At 31.3% G+C, this 27,509-nt stretch overlaps 2 protein-coding genes across 2 annotated transcripts; one reads left to right on the top strand and one right to left on the bottom strand.

The window, feature by feature from the left end:
• The first annotated feature begins 8,061 nt into the window (after window positions 1-8,061).
• Window positions 8,062-16,200, top strand: LOC107028257 (cellulose synthase A catalytic subunit 1 [UDP-forming]). Its single transcript, XM_015229294.2, has 14 exons — window positions 8,062-8,142; window positions 9,544-9,739; window positions 9,850-10,031; window positions 10,745-10,862; window positions 10,960-11,149; window positions 11,522-11,788; window positions 11,931-12,276; window positions 12,684-12,821; window positions 12,910-13,035; window positions 13,248-13,460; window positions 13,565-13,832; window positions 14,225-14,421; window positions 14,535-14,885; window positions 15,337-16,200. The coding sequence occupies exons 1-14, from the start codon at window positions 8,062-8,064 to the stop codon at window positions 15,922-15,924; spliced, it is 3,261 nt and encodes a 1,086-aa protein (XP_015084780.1). The 3' UTR covers window positions 15,925-16,200.
• A 927-nt stretch (window positions 16,201-17,127) lies between these two features.
• Window positions 17,128-20,931, bottom strand: LOC107028868 (adenine nucleotide transporter BT1, chloroplastic/mitochondrial). The gene is made up of 3 exons (XM_015230102.2): window positions 20,041-20,931; window positions 17,946-18,107; window positions 17,128-17,845 (listed from the first exon to the last, which is right to left on the bottom strand). Exons 1-3 carry the CDS (start codon window positions 20,599-20,601, stop codon window positions 17,372-17,374), a joined length of 1,197 nt encoding a protein of 398 aa, XP_015085588.1. The 5' UTR covers window positions 20,602-20,931; the 3' UTR covers window positions 17,128-17,371.
• Window positions 20,932-27,509: the final 6,578 nt, after the last annotated feature.

The raw sequence follows: 27,509 nt of genomic DNA, 5'->3' as shown, positions 1-27,509 counted from the left end.
AGTCTTTAGTCTCTAAAATGATCAACTAGCCACGAACGGAGAGAGAGGAATCGTCAAGCCCTACATTGATGAAACAATGTAGACGCAATTATGAATCAGTACATGGAATATACTAAGTATGAGGAATATGTATAAAACATGAATCATGGCAATAAGGGGAGATAATCGGAAAAGCTAAACATCATAACATCTCTTAAGAAAAATCATAAATCATGACATAGTTAATGCATTCTTAAAATCATAAGGAGAGCTTCATAAAACGTTTGAAAGTAACTTAGTTTGTTATGTGGGATATAACTATTAACCAACATAGACCACGTGAGTTATAACGTGAAATTCGGTGTCTTGATCCCATACAAAAAGGAGATGTCATTGTTTGTCAAGGGAACGACCTTAAACTTCTAACTTAGGTGGATCCACTATATATGTCACTTAACACAACCTACGGAGCCACATAGTCAGGGACAAGTAGATTTCTAGTAGAGATCCCGCATTTGCTAATGGGAGAGTCTCCAGCTCAATATCCTCGCGGTGCTAAGTAAAAATCTTCACGAAATAGTGATAAACATAAACTTATCATATTCCATGGAAATACACAATTAAGTTACTAATTCAAGCTAAAAACATCATAGAGTTGCTTCTTAAACCATGTGTGGAAGCCTATCACCATTCATGATTTTACAATTTGGGAAAGCTTTTCACAATTTCATGCATATGTAACAAAATCCCTTCACAATTAATCGATGCTAATATTAAAGCAATCTATATCATAAAATAATCTTTTTTCATAAATTATTCATAAGTTCATGAAAACATCATTCATAACTTCATGGTCATTCTTCAAATTCATGCAAATCGGGGTCGTAGTAACAAAATCATGATTAGTGTGTGGGTTCATATTGAATCGATTGAAAATCATGAAATTAAATCTAAATAATCACAGAATATGATCAAAATCAAACAATCTAAATTCATACAAATAAAACCTATGAGAAATTGAATGAAAATCTAACCAATTTTGGAAAATTGAATGAATGGAAATTGAGGAATCTTTAGGGACTCAATGGGTGAATGAAACTCATCGATGAACTCCCACATACCTTGATCTGGAAGCCTTAAGCAATGATGAGGAAATGTGATTTGAACTTGAGAAACCTTAGAATCCTTCTTCTTCTTCCCTGAGTTTGAGAGGGAAATTGGGGAGGATGAATTTGTTTGGGAATTAAGGGAATGAGTTTAAGGTGGATAGTTTTAGGACCTAAAACTCTTATATAGGGCTAGGAATGAGGGTAAAAATGACAAAGCTTAGGCTTTAAGCACATACGAACAGACCTAAATACACATTAAAAATAATTATCGGACCCAATCTATGAAATCGATCTATGGTCAGTAGGATTTCCACAAACTGTTATGGTCAACCATAGACCAAAGTAGTAATATCGTAAAATCTATCCAACTTTGACGAGACATTCTATGGCTCGTAAGACTTCCTACACTTCGTAGACCCTAATAGTAGAACTCAACTTTAACCCAAAATTTCACTAAGTCTTGAACTTTTCTATGGACCTTCTTACAGTATGTAGTCCATTCGACGAATCCTCCTATACTTAATTATAGAGTGAGTTACTAGAACTTGATTTTAAAAAGATGTTTTTTCTTTTATTTCTCCTACGAGACTGGTCTATGGCCCGTAGAACTTTCTTCGAACCATAGACAGGCCTCGTGGACTTGAACCAGTAGCCATCTTTTGGCCTCTTTTTTCTTTTCCAAATTCCAGATGTTACATCAAATTTATACCTATCTGGTTTATCATGAGAGGATCAAACACATCGAAGTAGATTGTCAGTATATACAAGAAGGAGTAGATAAATGAGTCATTATTCTTTCATATGTGTCTAATGATCTTCAAATAGCTTATGCGTTTATAAAATACATTGCACGACAACACCATTAGTTTCTAGTAGGCACATTGATGCTTCTTGATCCACTAGTATCAATTTGAGGGGGGGGGGGGTTAGCATGATGGACAACTCGCAAATCATGAATTAATAGTGAATGATTATATATATATTAATGTAACTATATATTGTTATAAACAAGTGTAATTATGGAGACTTGTTCTAGTGATCAAACAGAATAAATGTTGTGATAGAATTACAATTATGGGAGGATATCATAACAGATTTGGAGGGTTCGCATAGCAGATTTAGAGGGATATAATAGTTGATCTTTAGGGATATAAATGATGAATCTTAAAGGTTGTAATGTGTATACTCTCTATATAATGCAAAGGCTCTTCCTTTCAGAGATATTCAACACAATTCTTGACATTGCTTTCCAATTTTATGTTTCATTTTTAATATGATTGCAGAGATTAAGATACATTTCGAGTTAGTGACTCTTTTATATTCTAGTCATAGCCCTTTGCTTTGGTTTGTGATACATATACCATTGAGGATTACTAATTTTGAAATTAAAACAGTACAAACTATATAACATGGAATAAAAATTCCACAATTTATTTAAGTGTGTTACAAGTTGAACTATAGTGGATTAGTTTGAATTGTTATAATTTTCTAGTTGAACCTCTCCTCTCCCATGCTGACACAAAGACAAAAACAAGAAAGAAAACAAAATGACATTTTACTTTCTTTCCATTGAAGGAACATTCCATCTTAGTAAACCATATTTCTGGAGTAGAGATAGGAGCTCATTGTTCCTTCGCCAACAATTAAAGGTTTAATCAATGAAAAGTTCTTTTTAAAATGATTTATTTGAGCAATTTATAAAAATAACTATATTTATAGGGTTAATGAATAACAATAGCTATAAGTATGTTATTTACAATAGGGATAATGCACAAGTACCCCCTCAACCTATGCCCGAAATCTCAGAGACACACTTATACTATACTAAGGTCCTATTACCCCCCTGAACTTATTTTATAAGTAATTTTCTACCCCTTTTCGGCCTACGTGGCACAAGCTTGAAAAAAAATCAACCAGCGTTGGGCCCACAAGATAGTGCCATGTAGGCCAAAAAGGGGTAGAAAATTATTAATAAAATAAGTTCAGGGGGGTAATAGGACCTTAGTATAATATAAGTGTGTCTCTGAGATTTCGGGCATAGGTTGAGGAGGTACTTGTGCATTATCCCTTTACAATAAATGAATATAATTTATATAACTTTTTTGCTGTATTTTTGTATAGTTTTTTATTTTTTTTATTTATATATTACTACATTTTTAAGTAAAACAAGCTAAAAAAGGAATTGACGCTAAATATAATTCACTATCCTTAAATTACGTCCATGCAATGAACAATTTCCTTTATTAACTTTATAACTAAATATTACTTATTTAAAGACATATCAGATCTTATTCTTTATCAGTTTAACAAAAATCGTGATGCATCATACTCAATTTCTTGTAGTTTCTATATTTCTTATTTTCTCGTCGTAAAGGTATTTATATTTTTTTTGTTAATTCAAGTTATTTTCATAAGCAAATTGTTGAATTTGGGAATGAAGGTTAAGTATTTCGATTTTGAATAGATGAAGTACATGTCAATAGATACACTAGTTGTTAAACAAAAAATGAATACACCAATATACAATACAATGAATATATTGTTGTTAAACACAAAAAGGAATATGTTGGATACAACTATACTTGTATTCTCGAATCAACTTTTTATCTTGGATATATTACTTATAAATCTAGATATAATTGTCTTTGAAAATCAACATTTTAACTTGTGCTTATATAATACTACAAGTATCTATGTATATGAAAATGGATACATTTTGACATTGTTGTTAAGCAAAAATATGGATACATTATATAAATGAGCAAAAAAGATACAATTTGTGGGTATCAAACTGTATAAGTATGGATACATTAGACAAACGAGCAAAAAAAATACGATTTGTGGATATCAAATTGTATAAGTACGAGATAAATATGTAATCAAAAAGTACTTGATGGATACAAAATCACAAAAATCGCTCCTGCAGTGATGTAAAGTATCTTGAATTAGAATGAATTTGGGGGAGAGACATAAAATATGTGATGTATGAATATTGATAAAAGAAAAAAAAATTGATGATGGTAAACATGGAAAAAAATCACAAATATATCTGCCATAATTATTTAAGCATTCAATTATAATTAGTCTCCTATTTAATATTTATTTATTATATTAAATATATAAATTAAATATTTATTTGCATAGAATTAACTTTGCTATTTATAGTCTAATTATATCCATATAACATGAAAAAAAAAAATATAGCTAATTTTTTTGAATATATATGGATGTTTGTCATATTCTAAAGTTTTTCCTTATTTAAATTGAGTACTCATTGTCATTGAAGTGTGTGTCCATAGCATCTAAAAAAATTGTTAGGGAGAGCATATTTTTATTATCTAATTATATTCTCAACACACCCTCTCACGTGCAGGTCTGTTTTATTTTTCATTGGCCAAGCACGTGGAATTTTTTTTAATATAGGTGGCGATGAGATTCGATCTCATGACATCTGTCTATTCTGATATCATGTTGAAATGTGGAATTATCTCATCTAAAATTTTAAGTTATTACAGAAAATATACTTTTATTATTTAATTATATTCTCAACATTGGAATTAATTATATGTAATGAAAATACATTTAACTATTTTTGCAGTTTCACTTAACAAGTAAAAATTGGTTTTCTCCCATCATCGTTTTCATTTCTCTCAGTTTTTGTATGTCTACAAATACATAATTTTATTTTATACCTTGACATATGAGAAAATTATCAAAATATTTTTTTTAAAAAAAATACCTTGGCGTTGTTTGTTCCCGTTAAAAATTGAAATTTCTATTTGTTGTGTTATTTTTGACATTTTCTACGAAAGTAACCAACTACTATAATAATTAATAATTGGTCGAATCTAAATTCCAACTAATTATAACTTAGAAATAAACGAGTCTATCATAAATTAATTTCTTGTGATCAAATCTAAGACGTTCTCTTTGTTCATTTTTACTTGTTCTTTATATTATTAAAAACAAATATTTATACTTACTTGCTATTATTAATATATCAAGAAAAAAACATATATTATGATGAAAATACTAATATTAATTAATATTTTTTAAAATATAAACAAAATTTATAACCGATAAATAAAAGTTTAACGGAAGAAATAAAATCTTTTCTATAAATGTGATGGTGATGCCCTATCTACTTATTACTAATTTAATTAATCAAACGAGGGAAGTTAGAAAAATCTCTTAATGACTACAGATTTGACAAAGGACCTAACGTACATGTTTTATAGTCAATCTTTAAATCTACCTTTTTAATTACGATTATCTTTTAACTACTCTTACATTTAATATACTTTCACGTAACCTAATATTGTTAGGATAAATTAATAACAAATGAACAAGTGAGAACTAGAAACTGTACGTGACCATAAATATATGAATAGTGATTTTCTAAATTACGACGTCACATTTGTTTTTTTTTCATCAAAAACATAACGTAATATAAACATATTCATTTTAATTTATTTATCTTGCGGTTTTTCAATCTATTTTATAGAAATTTCTTTCAGTTTTAATTATTTTTTTAAAAGAAAAATATTGAAAATATCACTAAATTTGTTGCTAATAATTATTTTATTTTCGAACTATTGATAGTGTTAAAAACATTTTTTGTTTGACTAATTGTACATGAATACACCATCAATCTTATAACATGATTGGATTAATACACTCTTAAATTCTCACAAAATGTAGGAATGTTTTTAACATTTGTCTCGATTATTATTAAGAGTCACAACTCACATGTTCCTTACCAGTATAGAGGTGTTTTGAAGATTGTCAATAATTTAACAATAAAACTAATAATTTATGCCAAGATCAAAAATATTTTTAATACTCCTCTCTTTTTTTAATTTCAACTTCTTAAAAGACATTCTTAATATCACAACTTTAAACGATTCTAAATTTAAAATTATAATGTTCAAAAATCTTATATATTTAATTTTTACAATGTATTACTGACCAAAAAGTTGAAACAGAGAAATAATTATTTTTTTTTTAATAAAAGGAACTTAAAACATGTTTAATTAATTATTACAAGGGCGTCGGTGAGGATGAAGGGTGGATATGTAATTAGCACAAAGATGAGGTGATATTTGTGGGAAAGAGACAAGGTCATATATATATATATTAAAAGAAATAATAAAAATAAAAAAGAAGTAGTTCACCGACAGAAACTTGATTTGGGTTGAGAAGAGAAACCGGAAGTAGCCGGTAAGACAGCAAAGTACAGGCTGTTCACAACCACTTTGCTTGTATAGATTAGTTACCAGTTTGATTGGACATACTGCAAAAATGTCAATCTCCATTAAACACAAACACCTCATAAATTAATCCTACTTTCACTTTAACCAGACCGGTTATTTTTAAAAAAATTATGTTATAGTATTTAATTAAAATTAGTGTTTTAAAAAACAATTTCAATCGTATCAATTTCTTTGGGTATGATTTGGTTAATTTTTTAATTTTTATACTTTTAGATATATTATTGTTAAAATACTTTTTCACAAATATATTTATAAAAATCACTTCAATTCTTCACAAAGAAATCAAGAATGTAAAGTACTGTTGTCATGTTGTTTGATTTTAAACATTTAATAGGAGTGAATTTTTGTTGTATTGTTTGATTAGAGTATCTATTATATTATAATATGATTTAATTTCAACCCTAATTAATTAAAGGTTAATTGAAGAATAAAAAACCAAAATCGTGGACATAAATTATATTTATATTTGAAAAATGTCACAAAATATATTTATATATTACATTTAATATATTGTTAATGTATAACATGTAAGGTTATTCGGTTCGATTCAATTTTTTTCTTCACTTTTTTCATAAATTAAAAAAATCATTTTATTATTCTGGACGATTATACACTTTCATAAAAATTCACAATTTTATTTAAAAAATAACATAAATTGATTCGATTAAGTTCGATTAGATTTTCATCTTTTCTTTACATGCCCTCACATTAAATTATCATTTATTTACTAAGTTTTCAATGTACTTCATAAAACTAATAAGCCATATTTGTTTATATAAAAGTTATTTTAGTTGTTATTGTAAAAACATATTCTAAAGGGATCGTTTTACTTGGGGAAAAATATAATAATTTTGATATTATAATTTTTGTATTATGTCAATTCCATACGCATTCTATACTGAACTATAATTTTTGAACTATCATTTTTGAAATAAAACAATAAAATAAAACTTTTACCCTTTTTGTTTTTTAATAATAAAAGAAGACATTTCGAATGGACTATATTTTTAAATTGTATTTTCCAATTCTATTTTGTTTAAATAAAAAAAATGTTAAAGAATTAGTTCACCTTATATGTCATTCTAATCTAAATTCGAATTTCCCTAATATTATTTTAAAAATTATATTTTTGAATTTAGAAAAAAATCAATTAATTTTTTACTTTATTTTAGTGACAAGTTCTTATAGTTATATAAATTCTGATATTTAAAACAATAAATGTAGATTTTAAGTTTTTAACTTTTTTTTAATTATTTGTCTAATTAAAATTTATTGTTGTTTTGTTACAATCCATCATTCTTAAATTTAGTTTATTTTAAATATATTCTTTTTGAAAATAATTTAATTCTAAAAAATAAAATTTAAATTGAAACAGAAGAGTATGATATAAAGACAAAAGAGGGTTCGATTTCTCTGCATCTAAAAAGTCTAAACCAACCCAAAGCCGATTCCTGGTTACCGGTGAAGCCGGTTAAAATTCCTAATAATGTAATTTAATGTAATAAATTAGTGAAACTAAATCTGTCAAAGAAATGATAAAAAGAGAGTAGCACTGGCATTAGAATATCAGAGAAGGAAGGTGAAGTAGAGGAGTGATGTCCAGTTGAGGAAAATGCACTGGTTCTTCACATTGGCTTAACCCCTATCAAGATTGATTAAGCTGTGTTTGAAGGTACCCTCTGTTTCTTTGAGGAGAAGAAATGGAGGCAGGTGGTGGTATGGTAGCTGGATCTCACAAGCGTAATGAGTTGGTTAGGATTCGACATGATTCTGATAGTGGGGTATCATTCTCAAATTCTCTGCTTTATCAAATTTTTTTTTGTGCTTGATTCAATACACTTGTTTTAGATCTGATTTTGATGAAATTCTACATCTTATCTGGATTTAGGTGTTCAAGTTGACTCAGATTTCTGAAAGTTTTGATCTTTTTATCTGTTTGTACCTTAATTTAGTTTTCTTTTGGAGCATTTTGGGTTTTGAGTTAGTCTTCTCGATTCAGTGTTGGGGTTTAGATCTGACCTGGTGATAGTCTGTTGTTGAGATTTGTGATAAAGTTTTGATCTTTTCATCAATTTGGACTTTAAAGTGTTCTATTACTACTTCTTTAAGCATATTAGGGCTTGTAATTTGGTGGTTGAAGTAGAGTGAGTTCTTACACCTAGACTGGGGTTCTCCCATGGATTTAGAAGTTTATTATGTTAATCTTGTTTTAGATTTGATTGCTATATCAGGATTTGAGTACTTTTTGGAATGAAATGGATGTATCAAGATTTGAGCTCTCTATAATTATTAACATTTTGCTTTTTCCCCTTTCATTCACTCTTCAACACCCCCACCTCCCATCTCATGTGGTTGGACATCTGATGCATGATCAAATTAAATTTGGGGCCCAACATTGGGTGAAACGGGGTCTTACTATAATACCATGTGAAAATAGGCCTTGGCTTTACTCACTCCTCCAAAGCTAAGCCCATAAGGCAGGAGGATTGTCCAAGCCCGATATGAGACCATCCATCTCATTGATCACCAATGTGGAACAACTTTTTAACTCTTCAACATATATATATATATATATATATATATACCTGATGTTAATTTGTGACAGAAAGTTCTTCAAAAATATAATTTTTTTGCTGCTTCAAATTTGAGCAGTTTTGCCTCTTGTGTTATCCTTATGTAGTAACTGATGGCTGATTTAGGAGAAAAATAAGCATGTTCTATTTTGGGGTTTCATTTTAGATCCGCATATTTATTCCGGAGTATGGATCATGAATATTTCATTGATCTTTCCTTTTATGTTTGGCACAAGAATGTCAATCAAAATTGAAGTCTATATATTTGGTTTAAGGCCTGCATTTCACATTTCGAGCATTCTATTCCTTCTTGGATGAACTGAGATGCATATCTTCCTAAGCACTTTTATGGACAAATCTAAGTTGGTGAAATTTTTCAATGTCAAAAGCAAAAAGATAATCGCTTCTAAACAGACTTTGTCTAGTTCATTCACTTTAAGAGCTTTCTTGGAATGGTTGAATCTACTGATTATTAGTTTCCAGTACCCTCCATCCAAATGAGTAAATGACTCCTCTGCCAGTAGTTTATTAGACTGAAGCTTGAGTATGTTTGCATGTATCTATTGGTTCATCTTAATTCTGTTAATTTAAGTGGACATTTTGGTGCAGCCGAAACCCTTGAAGCCTATCAATAGCCAAATATGCCAAATTTGTGGTGATACTGTTGGTTCGACTGCTAGTGGTGATGTATTCATTGCTTGTAATGAGTGTGCCTTTCCTGTTTGCCGGGCTTGTTATGAGTACGAGCGTAAAGATGGAAATCAATCATGTCCTCAATGCAAGACCAGATACAAGAGGTTCAAGGGTGAGTGAGTTCAATATTTTTTTCTGTTGCTTTTTTTGGTTCCTTGCGCTTTCATTTTTGCTTCTAAACTGAACTTTATAAACTAAGTCATTGCTTGGTCAATGTTTTAGGGAGTCCAAGAGTGGATGGAGATGATGAAGAGGAAGATGTTGATGATATCGACAATGAGTTCAATTATGCTCAAGGAAACAGCAAGGCCAGACAGCAATGGCAGGGTGATGATGCTGGTCTCTCTTCATCCTCTAGACACGAATCTCAGCAACCGATTCCTCTTCTTACAAATGGCCAGCCAGTGAGTGATACTGTGCTTATGTCGTCATTTTGTGCTTTGGCTGTATTTTTGTTTCATTAAGTTGTAGTTGTAGAACCTCCTGGGAGGTCCTTGATTTGCATCTTTAATTGGGAGTGAAGGGATTTCTGCAGGAAACTCAGTTTTGAATGCTGATAACAAAATGTGGCTTCAAATGAATTGATTTTAATGTATTATTAAAATAATCACTTATTTAGTCAATCAGACATGGTCTTGGGTCCTGAAAGTGTCACATGAAGCAAAAACTAACCATCATTTTAAGTCCTTTTCCTTGCACTAAACTTTACAACAGTCGCTACAAATTTTGATAGTTGACTGTCCTGCTTGTCTTTCTGATTCTTTTTTAATAAAAACTTATGGACATCTGACTGTGGGTTTACGGCTGATGGATGAAAATTGAAAAGGACCCTGTTTCAATTAGATTGGCTGCGTTCCGTATACCAGTTTTATCCACTGGGAGATTTTCCTGCTTTTATGCTTCGACTTTGAAAAGCAGATTTGGAGCAAATGGTGTTATATATGGGCATGAACAAACTAGTGTGTTCATTTGATAATTTATTAACCAAATATGATGGATTTTTGGTGAAGTCCTTACCTATTGGCGTGATATTACTTTTTGTATTTCTCTGGCAAATGTACTGAGCTCTTCTAAACATTGTTATTTTCTAAAAAAAAAGTCTTTCTGCTTGTCTTAGGTGTCTGGTGATTTTCCTAGTGCAACAACTGATACACAATCTGTAAGAAGTATGTCAGGACCCTTAGGCCCTGGAGACAAGCATTCATCCCTGTCTTATGTTGATCCAAGACAGCCTGGTACTGGTCTACTTGAATATATTCTTAGTTGGCTGAAATAGTGTATTAAAACACTTTGTTCGTCCTCTAAACTTCTGATAATTTCATGCTTTTGCAGTTCCTGTAAGAATTGTGGACCCCTCAAAGGACTTGAATTCTTATGGGCTTGGAAGTGTTGACTGGAAGGAGAGAGTAGAGGGTTGGAAACTGAAACAGGAGAAAAATCTGGTGCATTCGACAAACAGATATTCTGAAGGGAAAGGCGGGGACATTGAAGGGACAGGGTCGAATGGAGAAGAGCTACAAATGTAAGCATCTTATTAAATAAATGAAAAATATTTAGGGAACATACAATATATTATAGATGACTGGATCAAACTTTTGCTTCTTCCTTTAATAACTCCAGCACTGATATCCATCTCTCTCTCACTGCAAAAATCTTGTAATACTTGGTTTGAGAAGTGAAAAGTTTTTAAAAAAATCCTTTTTAACGTCTTGACACTGTTATGATGTCCACTTCACCATCCCTGCAAAATTTGTAGTACTTAGTTTGGGAAATGAATTTCCTTTCTATTGTCCTGGAACTATTTCTCTGTTTATTAGTCAGTTTTCTTGGTTTTATTATACTGCAAGAAAATTTAATTTAAAACTATGATACTTATTGGTTTTTCTCTTGACAGGGCTGACGATGCTCGCCAGCCTATGAGCCGTGTGGTGCCTATTCCTTCATCCCACCTTACCCCATATCGGGTTGTTATCATTTTGCGGTTGATCATCTTGGGATTTTTCATGCAATACCGTCTAACTCATCCAGTGAATGATGCATATCCTCTGTGGCTAGTATCAGTTATTTGTGAGGTTTGGTTTGCCTTGTCCTGGCTTCTCGATCAGTTTCCAAAATGGTCACCAGTCAATCGTGAGACATTCCTTGACAGGCTAGCTTTGAGGTTAGTTGATATGCTACTCTAGGGAGGAATTGTTTGAGTAGTGGAAGGTTTCAAATATTTCACTTCCATTTAGGATAAATACTATGTTTCAAATTCCGGGGTCAAGTTTTCAGTCTTGAAAGTCTTTTCTTCACTTTCTCAGACATGATAGAGAAGGGGAGCCTTCGCAGCTTGCACCTGTTGACATCTTTGTCAGTACAGTGGATCCTTTGAAAGAACCTCCTCTCATTACTGCAAACACTGTGTTGTCCATCCTTGCTGTTGATTATCCTGTGGACAAGGTCTCATGCTATGTGTCAGATGATGGTTCAGCAATGCTAACATTTGAAGCCCTTTCTGAGACTGCAGAGTTTGCAAGGAGATGGGTTCCCTTCTGCAAGAAATTCAGCATTGAGCCTCGGGCCCCTGAATTTTATTTTGCTCAAAAGATAGATTATTTGAAGGACAAGGTTCAGCCTTCTTTTGTGAAAGAGCGCAGGGCAATGAAGGTACAAATGAAACTTTAATAAGCTGAATTTAATGGGAATTTATTGGTATGTAGGTGACTAGGCATCAGGTTTTAGATATAACACTTCTGTTTGATGGTAGTTGAGTTTTATTCACCAAATGCTCCATTAGTTGAACTCTATTATTTTTGATAGGATTGTGAAAGGCTGAATGTCTAAGATCCCTTAACAAATCAATGTATACAGGATAAGTAGGTCTGGAGATAACTTTAGCCTGAAAGTTTGTTGGTTACCTGCAGAGTGATTTACATAAATCATTTGATAAGTTCTACTAGTTGGGAAAGTTCAGGCCTCTCTGTTGCTAGGATTTATGCTGATAATACTGCCAGAATCCTTTTTCTCTCTAATAAGCAAATAATTATAATAATCTGATAATTTTGGCATTGCAGAGGGAGTATGAAGAATTTAAAATACGAATCAATGCTCTTGTTGCAAAAGCGCAAAAAATGCCTGAAGAAGGTTGGACAATGCAAGATGGAACAGCTTGGCCTGGAAATAACCCTAGGGATCATCCAGGAATGATCCAGGTATTCTTTATTTATCTAATAATTATGTGAAAGTTGATTCACTGTACATCTTCTCCTGTTTTAGTTACTTACTTCGGATTGGATGTAGGTCTTTTTGGGGCACAGCGGGGGCCTTGATACTGATGGAAATGAACTTCCTCGTCTGGTGTATGTTTCTCGTGAGAAGCGACCAGGTTTTCAACACCACAAGAAAGCTGGAGCTATGAATGCTTTGGTAGGCCACTGATAATTACAATATGAGATCTTCCAATTTTATTGAGCATGCCATCAAGTTGAATAGCTCTAATTTATATAAACACATCATGGTTGCGATGATGGAGAATGTCTCATAGCATACTTAAATCATATAGCTCTCCTTATGCCATCTGATATTATTATATTGTGTGATGTTCCATTTATTTAAGCTGTACCTTCAATTTTCTGCAGATTCGTGTTTCTGCAGTTCTTACCAATGGAGCATATCTTTTGAATGTCGATTGTGATCACTACTTTAACAACAGCAAAGCACTTAAAGAAGCTATGTGTTTCCTCATGGATCCTGTTCTTGGAAAGAAGACATGCTATGTTCAGTTCCCTCAGCGATTTGATGGCATTGACTTGCACGATCGATATGCTAACCGAAACATTGTGTTCTTTGATGTAAGTCTCACATACACATTCCCCAGATTGTTTATCAACCATCTTTGGTATGTCAGAGTCATGTTTAAGTTGGAGTGCTCATTTCATTATGTCATGTTTCACAGATCAACTTGAAAGGGTTGGATGGTCTTCAGGGTCCTATGTATGTGGGAACTGGGTGTTGTTTTAACAGGCAGGCCCTTTACGGGTATGATCCTGTATTAACTGAGGCTGATTTGGAGCCAAACATCATTGTGAAGAGCTGTTGTGGTGGGTCAAGGAAGAAGGGAAGGAGTGGAAACAAGAAATACATTGATAAGAAGAGGGCTGTAAAAAGAACAGAATCCACTGTCCCAATTTTCAATATGGAAGACATTGAAGAAGGCGTAGAAGGTAATGTCCTTAGAAAATCTTTGTTCATCCTCTATGGTAATATTAAGTGTTTTACTTAGATAAGTCAATATCGTCTTCAAGCATCTAACTTCTGATTACAACTAAGATATACTTAGGAAGTATCATACTTTTGACATACTCTTTAATGTTCTTTTCTATCAGATATATGATGGGTTCAGAAGCGAACTGAGAAAACCTTTTGATGATGTTTGAAAAGTTAGTTTAGCTGAATGTGATTATTGAACTCTCAACTCTTCTACTGTTCTGTGTTTATTTGACAAACCCACTTGTTCAGTCCTCCCAACTTCTCAACCTGTCTCATACCTGAGGCTGCTGAATATATGAATACCCTCATCAGTGTTGTTTGTTGACTGTTTTCTTTGGATTTGCAGGATATGATGAGGAGAAGTCACTGCTTATGTCACAGAGGAGCTTGGAGAAGCGGTTTGGTCAATCACCAGTGTTTATTGCTGCCACATTTATGGAACAAGGAGGCATTCCTGCATCCACTAATCCTGCATCTCTTTTGAAAGAAGCAATTCATGTTATTAGCTGTGGCTACGAGGACAAGACTGAATGGGGAAAAGAGGTACAACAATATTGAGTTATATACTGTTATGACTTAGATATCCATTTTGCTTGGCTGTATTGATCTTATTGTGGCACAAAAACCCTTATTAAGCATTTTTGGTTTCCTATCAGATTGGGTGGATATATGGATCTGTCACTGAAGATATTTTGACTGGGTTTAAGATGCATGCACGAGGATGGTATTCCCTCTATTGCATGCCTCCTCGACCAGCATTTAAAGGGTCTGCTCCTATCAATCTTTCTGATCGTTTAAACCAGGTGCTCCGGTGGGCTTTGGGTTCTGTTGAAATCCTGTTGAGTAGGCATTGCCCAATATGGTATGGCTACAGTGGCAGATTGATGCTTCTGGAGAGATTAGCATATATTAATACAATCGTCTATCCTCTCACATCTTTACCCTTGCTTGCTTACTGTACGCTTCCTGCCATCTGTCTTCTGACCGGCAAATTTATCATTCCTGAGGTATGTTAATAGTCTCATTCAGATTGCTTTATGCTGTTAAGTTTAAATAGTTGATTGAAACATTGAATACCAACAGAATGATTTCCATGCCATACGTGTCCAATTAGAAAAGGCTGGGTATACTAACTTCTCACACTGAAATGATCCCCTGGCGTTGTGAAAAGGGAGCCTGTAAAGAAAAAAAAGAGTTGAAAATAGGAAACAAAGAAGTAAATATTCAAGTTGTTTCCTCTACCTTATATTATCCTCCTCTTAGTGCCTGTCAAAATTCTGTTCCGTGTCTTTATGCTGAGAACTATTTTGTTCTTCTGATTTTAGTCTTTTCTTTGGATGAGACTGTTTGTTGTTCACCCCTTGAGATATATGTATATACTCAAGCTTGCCCGTGATTATGGTCTTGATCCCCTTAGCTTGTATATGCATCTATGAATAATTCTGAATTTACCTGCAGATAAGCAACTATGCTGGCATGTGGTTCATTCTACTCTTTCTTTCCATTTTCGCAACTGGTATATTGGAGCTTAGGTGGAGTGGTGTGAGTATTGAAGACTGGTGGAGAAATGAACAGTTCTGGGTCATTGGTGGTACATCGGCTCACTTGTTTGCAGTTTTCCAAGGTCTCCTGAAAGTGCTTGCTGGGATTGATACTAACTTTACAGTCACATCAAAGGCAAACGATGAGGATGGAGATTTTGCTGAGCTTTATGTGTTCAAATGGACAACTCTCCTTATTCCTCCTACAGCAATCCTTATCGTGAATCTGGTAGGAATTGTGGCAGGTGTTTCGTATGCCATAAACAGTGGATATCAATCATGGGGTCCTCTATTCGGGAAGTTGTTCTTTGCCATTTGGGTCATTGTCCACTTGTACCCTTTCCTCAAAGGTTTGTTGGGACGTCAGAATCGTACTCCTACCATTGTCATTGTCTGGGCTGTTCTCCTTGCATCCATATTCTCATTGCTTTGGGTGCGTATCGACCCCTTCACATCAGAAGCGTCAAAGACTGCAGCAAGAGGTCAGTGTGGTATCAACTGTTAGTGAGAAAGTTTATTTATTTTAAGGTAAGATGTTTGCTTATCCATTCTCATGTTGTATATAAGAAAACTATGCCGATTCGGTCAAGTCCTGTAGTCATTTTGTACCAATGTTGTAAGTCGGAAGGAGTGTGATGCATGAAAGACATCAAAACTCATGGATTTTTGCCTTTTTGTTGTATACCTTTTGCCCTATCTCACATGTTCATGCAAACACTGTAACTTATGATGTGAAGAATTTTAAATTTAATTTTGTTATCTTATCGTTGGTGCAGAAGTATCACTGATGTGTTTGTGAGTTTGAGAATGGAGCTGTTAATGTGTTTTTACTTTGACAAACTTTTCCCATGCAAATGCTTTCATTCATTCAATATGTCCACTAATATGGTAAAAAAATGTAAAAGAAGGAATTTGACAGGCAATTGGAAAATCCTTCCATAATTGAACCTAGGGTTGGTGATTAGTCAAAAACATATGAAATAAAAAATAATGTAAATTTATCGGTTTGGTTATTTTTTGTTTGGTTTGATTATTAAGCATACATAAAAATAAAAGATATAATTCATTCAATACGTGAAAAAAATGACAATAATCCATTCAAACAAAAAAATAGTTAGAACGAATGTCATTACACGATTATTGAATTTACTGAATAAAACTTTAAAATTCATAATTTTGGCATTAGAAGGAAGAGACAATGACATTTTCAGTTTTATAAAGAATTTCGATAGATACTCATATACGTAAAATCAATAAGAAAAATGTTAAGACCTTTTTTTTCTGAGCCTTTAACAATTACAATCTAAATTTTGTGTTATTTTTTCGTCAGGACTGCTTTTGCACAACATGTGTGGTCAGTCAGTATCGCATCTTTCACTTTACCCATTCTTGATACTAGTCAATGTTTTGCCTTTTTTTTTCCATACAACCTGTGCACAACCATTCATGCACAGAATCCTTTTGATTCAACTTTTCCACTTCCAACTTGGTTGGCAAAAATAAGCTTCTCTGGAGCCCCATTTACCTTCATTTAAATTTAATTTAATTGGACGCTTCACAATTTGCTTGAGCATCAAAAGTTGACACTACTTTATAAGTTTGACATTCCACTAAGGAAAAGCAATGTAATTCATCAAATTTACCAATGAAGTGGACGACAAGAATGAATCTAACATATGGAAAGTAGCAGACCAATCATTGACACAGCTTTCACAATCACAAAGCGGCAATGGCAATATCTTACCATCAAACTGCATTTCATTATCTTAGATTCAGTAGTGAAAAAAGGACTAAAACCAGTATTAGCATTTCTCACCTGACAAACCAGGCTCAATCCAAAACAAAATTTCCAGCGTCTGGAAAATGGAGCAAGATAAATAAAACTCAATCGTATAAAGAGATTTTCCCTACCCTTTGCCTACTATTCATAGCATATTTCTGAAAGAGCTCCTTTACTTCTCATTTTCTGCCTCAACCAATATCCTCTTGCATGCTTCATAACACATGAAAGATATTCCTGCGGCAGGAACTAACTTCATGCAGCTGGGACCAAGCCCTTTATACAGACCCTGAATCCCATCCTGTTCCAGTATACTCACAAGAGCATGAATTACATTCTTGTAAACTGCTCTTCCACTAACAGCACCCACCTGCATGTGCTTACGAGCCACCTCTAGAGGAAAGGTTGCAGTGCTAGATATAGCACCAGCTGCTGATCCAATTAGAAGAGTCTCTATGTTTCCAATCTTCTCTTCCTTGAAAATCTTTCTGTAGGCTTTTCGCAATGAATCATAAGCAAAGTAGTTTGTGGCCGCATAGGGAATGACTCCTATAACACTAGGAGTGAGACCTCTATAGAGCTCAGCAGGCCCACCCTCTTTCAATATTTTTACAAATGCATCGAATAAGCCATTGTAAACTCCTCTCTGCAGATAAAAAGGTTGGCATTCAATCAAACAAATACAGTTTTCATAAAAAAGTTTAAGAGAAAAACCTTCAAGCTGTCAACAAGAACTTCATTTTTACCTGAATCGTCAACCGAGTCTTCACTAGCTCAAGTGGATATGTCAGTAAGGTAGAGCTGACTCCGGCACAGGCTCCTGCAACTAATGAGGCAGGAATTGGAATTTTGGACTGGTTACCGGGTTTAGATGACAAGTTCTTATTAACAGTATCATACACAAAAAGCTGCATTAAAAAAAATTATATCAGCCATGACAAGCCACTTTTAGTAGTGAAGCATTCTCCCATCCGTAGTTGGAAGCACAATTGTCTGACTCAAAAGGTTAACTCAGCTATTGACAATTTATCCATACATGTCAAGTAACAAACATTAACACAACATGGAATTACCATATAGTTGTATCTACAACAAAATCCAGACAAAGTAACAGAAAGAAACCTGCTAAAAATCATTCAGCTAGCAGGAGCTGGTCTTTCAGAACTCTAAATCAATTAACAGAATTGCACCACAGTACTTGTCAACTTCTAATTAAGTAACACTAGCTTTCTCCACAAAACAAGCGACACATTGATATTTATGTAGACATTACATCTATGTCATTTGGCTACGTAAATAAAGTAAAACAGAGTGTAAGGGTATGTCAAACTAGTTAGACAAGAAAGCAGCAGTGCAGCAGAGGAAATATTAGCAGGTTTCACCACTAAAAATCTATTCAACAGTCACTTACATACTGATTTAAACTTCTAAGGTGGGTAAACAGATGAAAGGCTGCATTGCCTTCATGAAAAAATTGGAAGAGAGCAGGGAAGTTTTGAAGAACAATTTAAACAAAAACAGTTCTACTCTCTCATTTCCATTTCCTCTTAAGGGAGTCAAAAATAGCTACTCTGAAGTAAAATCAAGTATTCTGATGCATACATGTCATGCACTGTAAACACTGAAAATTTCACAGGCTAGAAAAGTAGAGAACTGCATCAGAGGAACAATAAGAGAATTAAACAGATTTTTTGGCTTTGCATCGAGATATTCATGCAACGCTAATCAGTCAAAATGGAAGAAAAACTCATTACAAAAGAAGAGCTTCATCTGTAGTGTTCACCAGACTTGATTGATGATTCACAACCCAAAGGACCAGTAGCATCAAATATAAGGAAAAAATGAGCCACCATGCCGTTTTTCCTAAACCACAAACCCATCAAAATTAAAATTGCCTCGTTAAGCAGTTTCACTCCAACAACAACCAAACTACTACTATTACTATGCCTCGATATCTAGCTCGTTGGGGTCGGCTATGAGAAATTCTCATTAACCATGTTGCTCAATTTAGACCTAGCAATCCAATAAATCAGGTTAACTCCAATATACAAAAAGAAAAAAAATGAGGCTAAACAAGTAATGTCCAAGGCACTAATTGAGATTATTGCATATAATTCTCAGATTGAAAAAACCTTTGCTAACAGTTCCTTACAAGAAGTTATTGCATACATGAAAAGAAAATCAATCAGGTCGGAAAATAATGGGACACAAAACACTTGCTAGATTTCGAGAAAGTTCATTACTAAAGATAAGTGTTGATAGATCCTATCTTGTCTCTTATATTCCTGATCCACTGACCAAAGTGCCAATAGCAACAAAAGTTTAAAAGAAGAAAAAGGGAAGTGGCATTCTCAGATGTTTAGTCCTACAATCCCTCGAAACAAAAAGCATGTCTCCATCAACCTAACATTAATAGAGAAACAAGGAACATACATGCACAGAGTAAGGATGAGGTTGAATACTCATCTATTAGGTAAATGCTGCAACAGCTACTAATAAGAGAGGCAGCAAATACAAAGTATTAACATCGAGATTATTGGTGATCTGTTATAGGGGAATTTTTCCATCAACCTAACATTAATAGATGAAACAAGGAACATACATCTACTTCAATTAAAGAGAACAGTCATTTTCTGAATAATGACAGCTTATGTCAGTATTATTATGACTGAAGTCTGAAACAAAATTTCAAACTTTCTGAGACTTCAAATCAGCTAAGCAAGGAATTCATACAGTAAAATAGAACAACTTCTAATGAGATAAACCATTTTTATCAATGATAAACATTAGCAGCATTAAAAGGGCCTAAACTCAATTTTACAAAATACACTTAAATTTTACCTCTACAGCTTTGCTAGGGGCAACTCTAATCACATTAACAAAGTTTCCCCTAAACAATCCAGTCCATCCTTCAGTCTTCATGATACTATTGAACACCTCAGTACTAGAATGTCCACTACTTCCCACCATCAAATGTGTTCTTATTGTCTCCAATGGAGCTACAGCAGTTCTAGATATCGCCCCGGCGATCGCACCACTTATTAACCTCCTTAATGAAGGATTTGAAACCTTAAGCTTAATCTTTAGCCCACCTTTCTTCTTCTCCTCCTTTACAACCCCTTCTTCCTCCCCATTGCCTGCAATCTTAAACCCCTCGGAGAATGATAAATATTTCAAACACAAATCGGAATAAGGTAGCTTAAATCCACCATTTTCATCCCGGGAATCAGAAGGATTAGGTGATGAAACACCAAACCCCATACTTCCCATCTGACCAACTGATGCAAACAATCCACCAGGACAAAAGTTTGAATCTTGGAGACTCCATTGTAGCCCCAAATGAGAAATAGACATACTCCCATCCTTTTTACACTCAAACGCTTGTATATCCCTTCTAGCCATCAATCTAGACTTCCTCACAAAAAACCAAAAATTACCCTTTTCAATGTAGAGCTTGAGAAAACAAGAAAACACTCACAGACAATTTGGGACATTCAAAGAATCGATTTTTACTAAGTGGGTATATGAAAATCCCATTCTTGAGAAGAGGGGTTGTGAGATTAATGAGTAAAGATCGAATTTTTGAAGAGATATTGATATATCTTGGGGGAAGGGAGGCGATATATGCTATGTTTGTTAGGATGAAAAATGAGTAACAGTGGTGACTCTGTTCCTCTCCCTTCCAACCCCAGAAAACGAAAGGAGGAAAAGATTTGTAGAAATCACACTTAAACATATAATAACCCCTCTTTTCCCTATAGGTTTAGGGTTTTTTACACACATTACACCTCTACTACTTGTAAAATATATATTTTCTTCATATTTGTATTTTTTAATAATAATAAAATAAATCTATAATTTAAAGGTATTGAGCGTATGGATATGTTGCTTAATATTGTGGGTATTTTGTTTTTGTTTTTTTTTGAAAATTATATAAATATACAACTTAAACGTTACAATCTCTAAAATTTTCTACCCTTTAAAAATTTATAAAAATTCTCTCTCAAATACATCACTATCTCCTCATGAATACATTTCTATCCCTCTCGGATATGTCTCCATTCTCTCATATACGTCCCCCTTCACATCAAGTAATGTATCATATCTAGAGAATGTACTCGAAAGCAATAAAAAATTTGGGATTTGTAATTGGGGAAACTTTTGGTATAGGATATAATTAACCCCCAAATGTATGAGATTTTTGTATGTAATATCAGCTTTTTGAGAAAATTCGAAAACAAATCTAAATTTGACACAAATTACTAGTTTTAATTTCTAAGTATTAACACCCTTAAAAACACCAATTTACTTGACTTACTAAACTTAAATAACCATCGATCTACTAATATGAGTGAAATACATCCTTAAATTCTCGTCAAGTTTAGTGATGTTTTCAACATTTTTCTCGATTTTTTATTTAGAGTTCAATGCTCTACAAGAATTTGAGACCACTAGCTATACCATATGACAAATTGAGTGTGCATCAAAGTTTAGATTTATTTAGCTAGAATGATAAAATAACATTTTTCACACTATAATATTTTACTCTTTTTTTCCCGAATATTTTCACCTTTTTAATTTTAATATCTTTTAATTAAAAAATAAAAAAAATTATTTTAAAATAAAAAGAATTTTATAAACTTTTTAAATTTCCGACCAAAGTTTTTGGCCATTTAGCATTACCCTTTTGAAAAAATATATTCATCTTTTTCCGTTGACATTCAATTTTAGGTTTATATATTTACTTCTTATTAGTTAGATTCCATATTATCGTCTACTTCCTTCGTTTTACAAAGAAGGACCTACTTTGACTTGAAACGGAATTAAAGAAAAGAAAGAAAATTTTTCAAAATGAATGTCCCTATTTTCTTTTTAGTTTGTTTAAAAAAGAATGACCACTTTCCTTTTTTATTAACATTTTAACTTTAACTTTCCACGTGGCATGTTTAAGACCACATATTTAAAAGACATTTTGGTACATTTGATATAACTTTAACTTAGAACCACAAGATTAAAAAGTTTTCTTTCTTTTCTTAAACTTCATTCCAATTCAAACTAGGTCATCCTTTTTGAAACGGAGGGAGTAAAATGTCTTTAATCTTGTGACTTAAATATGTCACGTGGAAAGTTGAAGCTATGTGACTCTACAAAACGTGTTCAATTCGAATTGGGACTCTAGAAGTGTGTTCAGTTCTCAAATATCTCAACATTTTGCAAATTAATGAAATATTCATATAGAGGTCATAGTTCGAGAAATACGCTACTAACGGCCCTCGAATCATGAATAAATCTTATGAGAGAAGAATTAAGAAAAGAACAAAGTTGTATACCCGCATTGTTTATCAATAAAATATTCATGTTTCTTCATATTTTATTTGTATGGATTATTTATTTTTTAGATGTTTAAAATTTATTGCAAACATGATCATTTTTTTTTGAAACAGACTAAAAAGAAAATAAGATCATTCTTTTTGAAACAGAGTAGCAATTCTTTTACGTGATATTTTTTTCCCCAACTAAATCTATTCACCTATGTAAACCATTTTAACATGTCCGCGTGACCTACTAAAAGACTAATATTAAAAGCTTTATTGTTCATTGATGATCAATATAATTCATCATTCAAATATTGTCCCAATTTAAATTCAATTTTTGCTATTGTGATAGGCTAAAACTTATTTCAATAATTCTTATTTTTTGTACTGATTTTCTAAACATAAAAATTACAAATAAATAAATAAATCAAAAGCAGAAAATTCAAGTCCTTAATTTCTTTTAATTTGGTAATATAATATGTAAATATATTTTGTACTAAGCTATTTTTTTGGTAGAGAAAATATGAACATGATTTTTTTTAGTCGAATGTGGTTTTTTCATCCGTTATTAATATTCACTTTGGAGTCCAATTATATTTGAATTTGTGTTGGATGTCGCATATTAAAGAGACTTTCTAACAAAGACGACCACATATTCCGATGGATTCCAACTCAAAATCTCAAGTTAAGAATCAAATAATATTTGTCACTCGACGATCACTTTGATTTTGTTGTGATAATGCGTTGAGCTTTCCCCTTTGTGCCATTAGTACTTTTATTCTTTTGATTATTTTCATTTTTCAAGTTAGTTAGTACTTTATTGATTGAATTTAGATCTTTTGATTTAATGTTTTGGTTCTAATTTGCCTTTTATTTCATGTAGATATCTATTTTTTTTTTTATCATTGAGTTCTAAGTTTGGTTATTTCTCTTGGATGGTCAATTTTGTTCCTTTTATGTATCTATAAACCTAAAAGGATCGTAGTTTGACCCAAAACATCTTTTGTTATTGTCCTAATACAAAGCATGTTTTAACAAAAAATTAGTTTGAGATATTTTTATCAAACTAATTTTATTATTGATATATTGTAACTTTAAAATTCATTATTACTCTATTGTTTTAGGTAGTTATTTCATAATAAGAGGAAGATGAAAAAAAGTAATAAAATTTTCTTAATTCACTCAAATAAATAAGTAAAATAAAATAGAAGAATTTAATATATGTATTATTTATGGTATTTGTTAATCCTTGGTAGAATTTTTAGCCAATATATGTACAACTACAGCTTATCGATAGTTATAATAAATACAATTAATAATGACATTAGCAATGCATAAATTATTAATACACGAATAAATATGATAAAATCAAATAATAAATAAAAAATATTTCTACCATAACTAATCGTAATATAATGAATCCATACTTATTAAAACACCATATTCAATACTATTATTTTTATATAATTGACCAAATGACGTTTTCTGGATTAGTACTACTTTGACCCAATATTATGCTGATGTTTATGATAAAGGTGATTCTTTCATTAGTATAAGATTTTTAGTTGATTGACCTACTAACCGCAGCCTCCATTAATTTAATTAATTATGTGATTAGTGCAATGACATCTGTAAAGTAGCAATGCTAAATGATTAGCCTTTAATAACACTTTAATTTAATACAACTGACAAATTTTAATTTTTATATGCTGTAACACACAAGTACGATAAGCTACGGTGCAAATTAATTGTCTCACTTGGATTGAGTTTAAAACTTTCAACCAAAAAAAAAAAAAAGTTCAAAACTAATCTTCTCCCTTTCACCTACCACCAATCTATGCCTTTCACCTAACTTAATTTCATAAGTAATTAAACAAAGTATGTACAAGAGCATATAAGGGTCCAAGTCCAGTCCCAAAGAGTAAGCAATCTATTTGAGGATCTAATCTTGGAGGTCCCACTTAGTTATTGTGTTTGCATAGATTTTTGGCCTAATTTAATCTCAAAAACTTGAAATTCAATAGATTTCACTTAGGATTTGTTTGAAAGGATCTCTGATAATTGGATTTGGTGTAATTTAACTGTCTGTCTTGTATGGTTGGTCAGGTTATTACTCGTCTAGCAGGTAATTCATGTAATTGATAGAGGGTAACTACATTTTACAATTCACGAGAGACTATGCATTGACTACTTGATTACTTTTTAATTTCTATCTTTATTTCTTTTTTGTTTTATTTTTTTACTTCTACTATTTAAGTTCTTTTTTACTCTCTCCATCCGGTATTGTTTGTCATGGTTTCTATATTTAGAGTCAAACTAAAAAAAATTTGACTAACATTTTAAGATATATTTTTTCATCACATTAATATGCAAAAAATTGCAATTTATAGTACTTTTCATATAGTTTTAGAGTATCTAATTTTTTTGTTTAAAATATCGAATTAATGTGATCTAATTTAACTTTGAAAAATAGTCAAATTGACTTTCGAAAAGCGCAACATGACAAACAATACCGGACGGAGTAAGTAACTTTTATTATTCTAAAAGTTTTTTTTTTTGTTTTTTAATTATATTTCATTTTCTTATTATTCTCAACCTTACTTACATGATTCTATGCAATTTTTTTTGTATTATCTATTTCTTCATATCATGCTTATTTTCTCATTAGTATGATTTTGTTCGTGTTCTAATTTTTAAATTAAAATAGAATTTATTGTTAAGTAAGGTTATAGACTTATGTTTCTTTTTTTTAAAAAAAAAAAATTATATTCATATACGTTGAAATTTGCTATAAGAGTATTTGGTTAAACTTTTTTGTTTTGAATTTGTAACTTATGTTATATTTGCAGTTTCATTTGTTTTAGTAATATTGAATTCACATTGCAGGTCATTTTTTAATTAGACTTGATAGATTATCTTTTTGTCAAACATTCAATAATTTATGACATTTTATTTATATATTAATCTTTTTATCAAACATACATTTCACGGTGTTCGTAGAAACTTCATACTTCTAGCCTTTATGATCAATTCAATTGAAATATATTAATTTGAAAAAATATAAATCAATTACTTTTCATAATATTAGTTAAAAAATATATGTTTATTTAATTAATATATTTTCAAAAAAGAATATATATCTTAAATATTTAATTTAATGTCATGGAGAGCATTGCTATATGTCATGATTTTACTTTTTTAAAAATTCATTCTACATATAAAAACAAATTTTTATAAAAAGGAAAAAAGTCTGAAATATATCCCAACTTTGATCGAAATTTCTATAACAATATCGAATTTTGGAAAAAAACTTTTTACCCGCCCGTTGCACTATTTAATAATGTATTTTAAGGGTATATATGTACCCACGTCGACATCATAAACATCGCATCATTATAAATAGTAAGTGTCCATATGAACACATATATACCTTTAAAATACACTACTAAAGAGTGCAGGGGTTAAAAGGTCCTCCGTAAGATTTGGTATCGTAACAACAATTACGACCAAAGTTCAAGTATTTTTCAAACCCTTTCCCTTTAAAATTTATATTTAAAAAGTATCATCATTTAGTTTTTATGAAGAAACTAGTATACGTACCCGCACGTTACACGAATATATTAATTTTTTTATTATTTTACTTTCAAAAAATATAAAATAGTTCAAATATTTTTACACGTTTGTCATGTATTATTTTTATGTTGTATTAGTAAATCTTTTTTTTTCATATTTAACTATTTATTAGTTCAAACTTTTTAACATGAAATGTTATTAAATGACTTGTTAATTTATTTTGCATATGTTTTTCTTTAAATAAAAAAGGTTCAAAATATTTTTACATCCTCAAATTAGTGTAAGATTAAAATTGAAAAATAATAGGTCTTTTTTGTACCATTTTCTTATCTATGGACATTTTATAGGTTTCTATATTCTAAAAGTTAAAGACAGTTCATTTATCTTTTAAGTATACTAATAGTCTAAAAATTTACTTTTGAAATAAATAGCATATAATATGATTTCATCACTTCGTACTATAATTATTTTTTTAAAAAGGAAATATTTAACTATAGCTTTTAGTTTCTTCCCATTAACATTTCTGTTATTTATAAAAAGAGATATGGTGATTATATATTTATTAATAGAATAGCAAAACTATTTAAACTTTAGCCAATAAACTTTTGTGTTGTTGCTTCTCATCTACTTGTATGATTTATATCTCTCAAATCATTTTATTTTTTTTCTTGATTTTTTTTTAAAAAAAATCAACACAAAATTTAGGTCATAAACATATTTTTTTTTTGTTGTGCTTTATTATACTAAAAATTAACGAAGTTATTTAATTATTCGTATGCAGTTTATATAACTGTAGTTATCCATTTTTAAAAAATAAATAAATTTGATTTTTCAATAAATTCTTTTAAAAACAATAAATTTAACTAATACGTACTAATCATATTCATAACTGAATAACCCAAAACATATGTGTTGCATGTCTTATTTTTTTTTTCTTATTTGTATTCAAAACATATCTATCCTTATTTTTTAAAAGAAATCTTCATATTTATTTTTATAATTATTTAAGTTTTGAAAAAAAGAGATTTCATTTTTCATGTTGGTTATTTTTTTTAGGTTGCATGTCTCTTATTTTAGGTTGGAGATAAATTGTTTATCGTGCACCTATGATTTGGGAGTATGTTTTTCTGGATAAGTTGTTAAAAAATTGTAAATTTTAACATGGATAAGTTAAGCATGTGAATTTTTTTGATTATCTATTGTTAATAATAAATACTTTGAGAATTTACTTTGAAAATTTTTTTCATGACAAAGGTATGATCCAAAATACATTAGGCAAAAAATTTGTTAATCAGTTACCTTAATTTTACGATTCCACCATAAAATTACAATACTCAAATTTAAAAAATTGTGCTTAATAATTAAAGAAAATAACTGCATTAATAATTAGAGATAAATTAATTATATTAATCACCACAGGAG

Source organism: Solanum pennellii, chromosome 8 (genome assembly GCF_001406875.1).
Source record: "Solanum pennellii chromosome 8, SPENNV200".
NCBI classification, from domain to species: Eukaryota; Viridiplantae; Streptophyta; class Magnoliopsida; order Solanales; family Solanaceae; genus Solanum; species Solanum pennellii.
The sequence above is the reverse complement of the archived record's forward strand: the minus strand, read 5'-3'. Positions and strand labels throughout refer to the sequence as shown.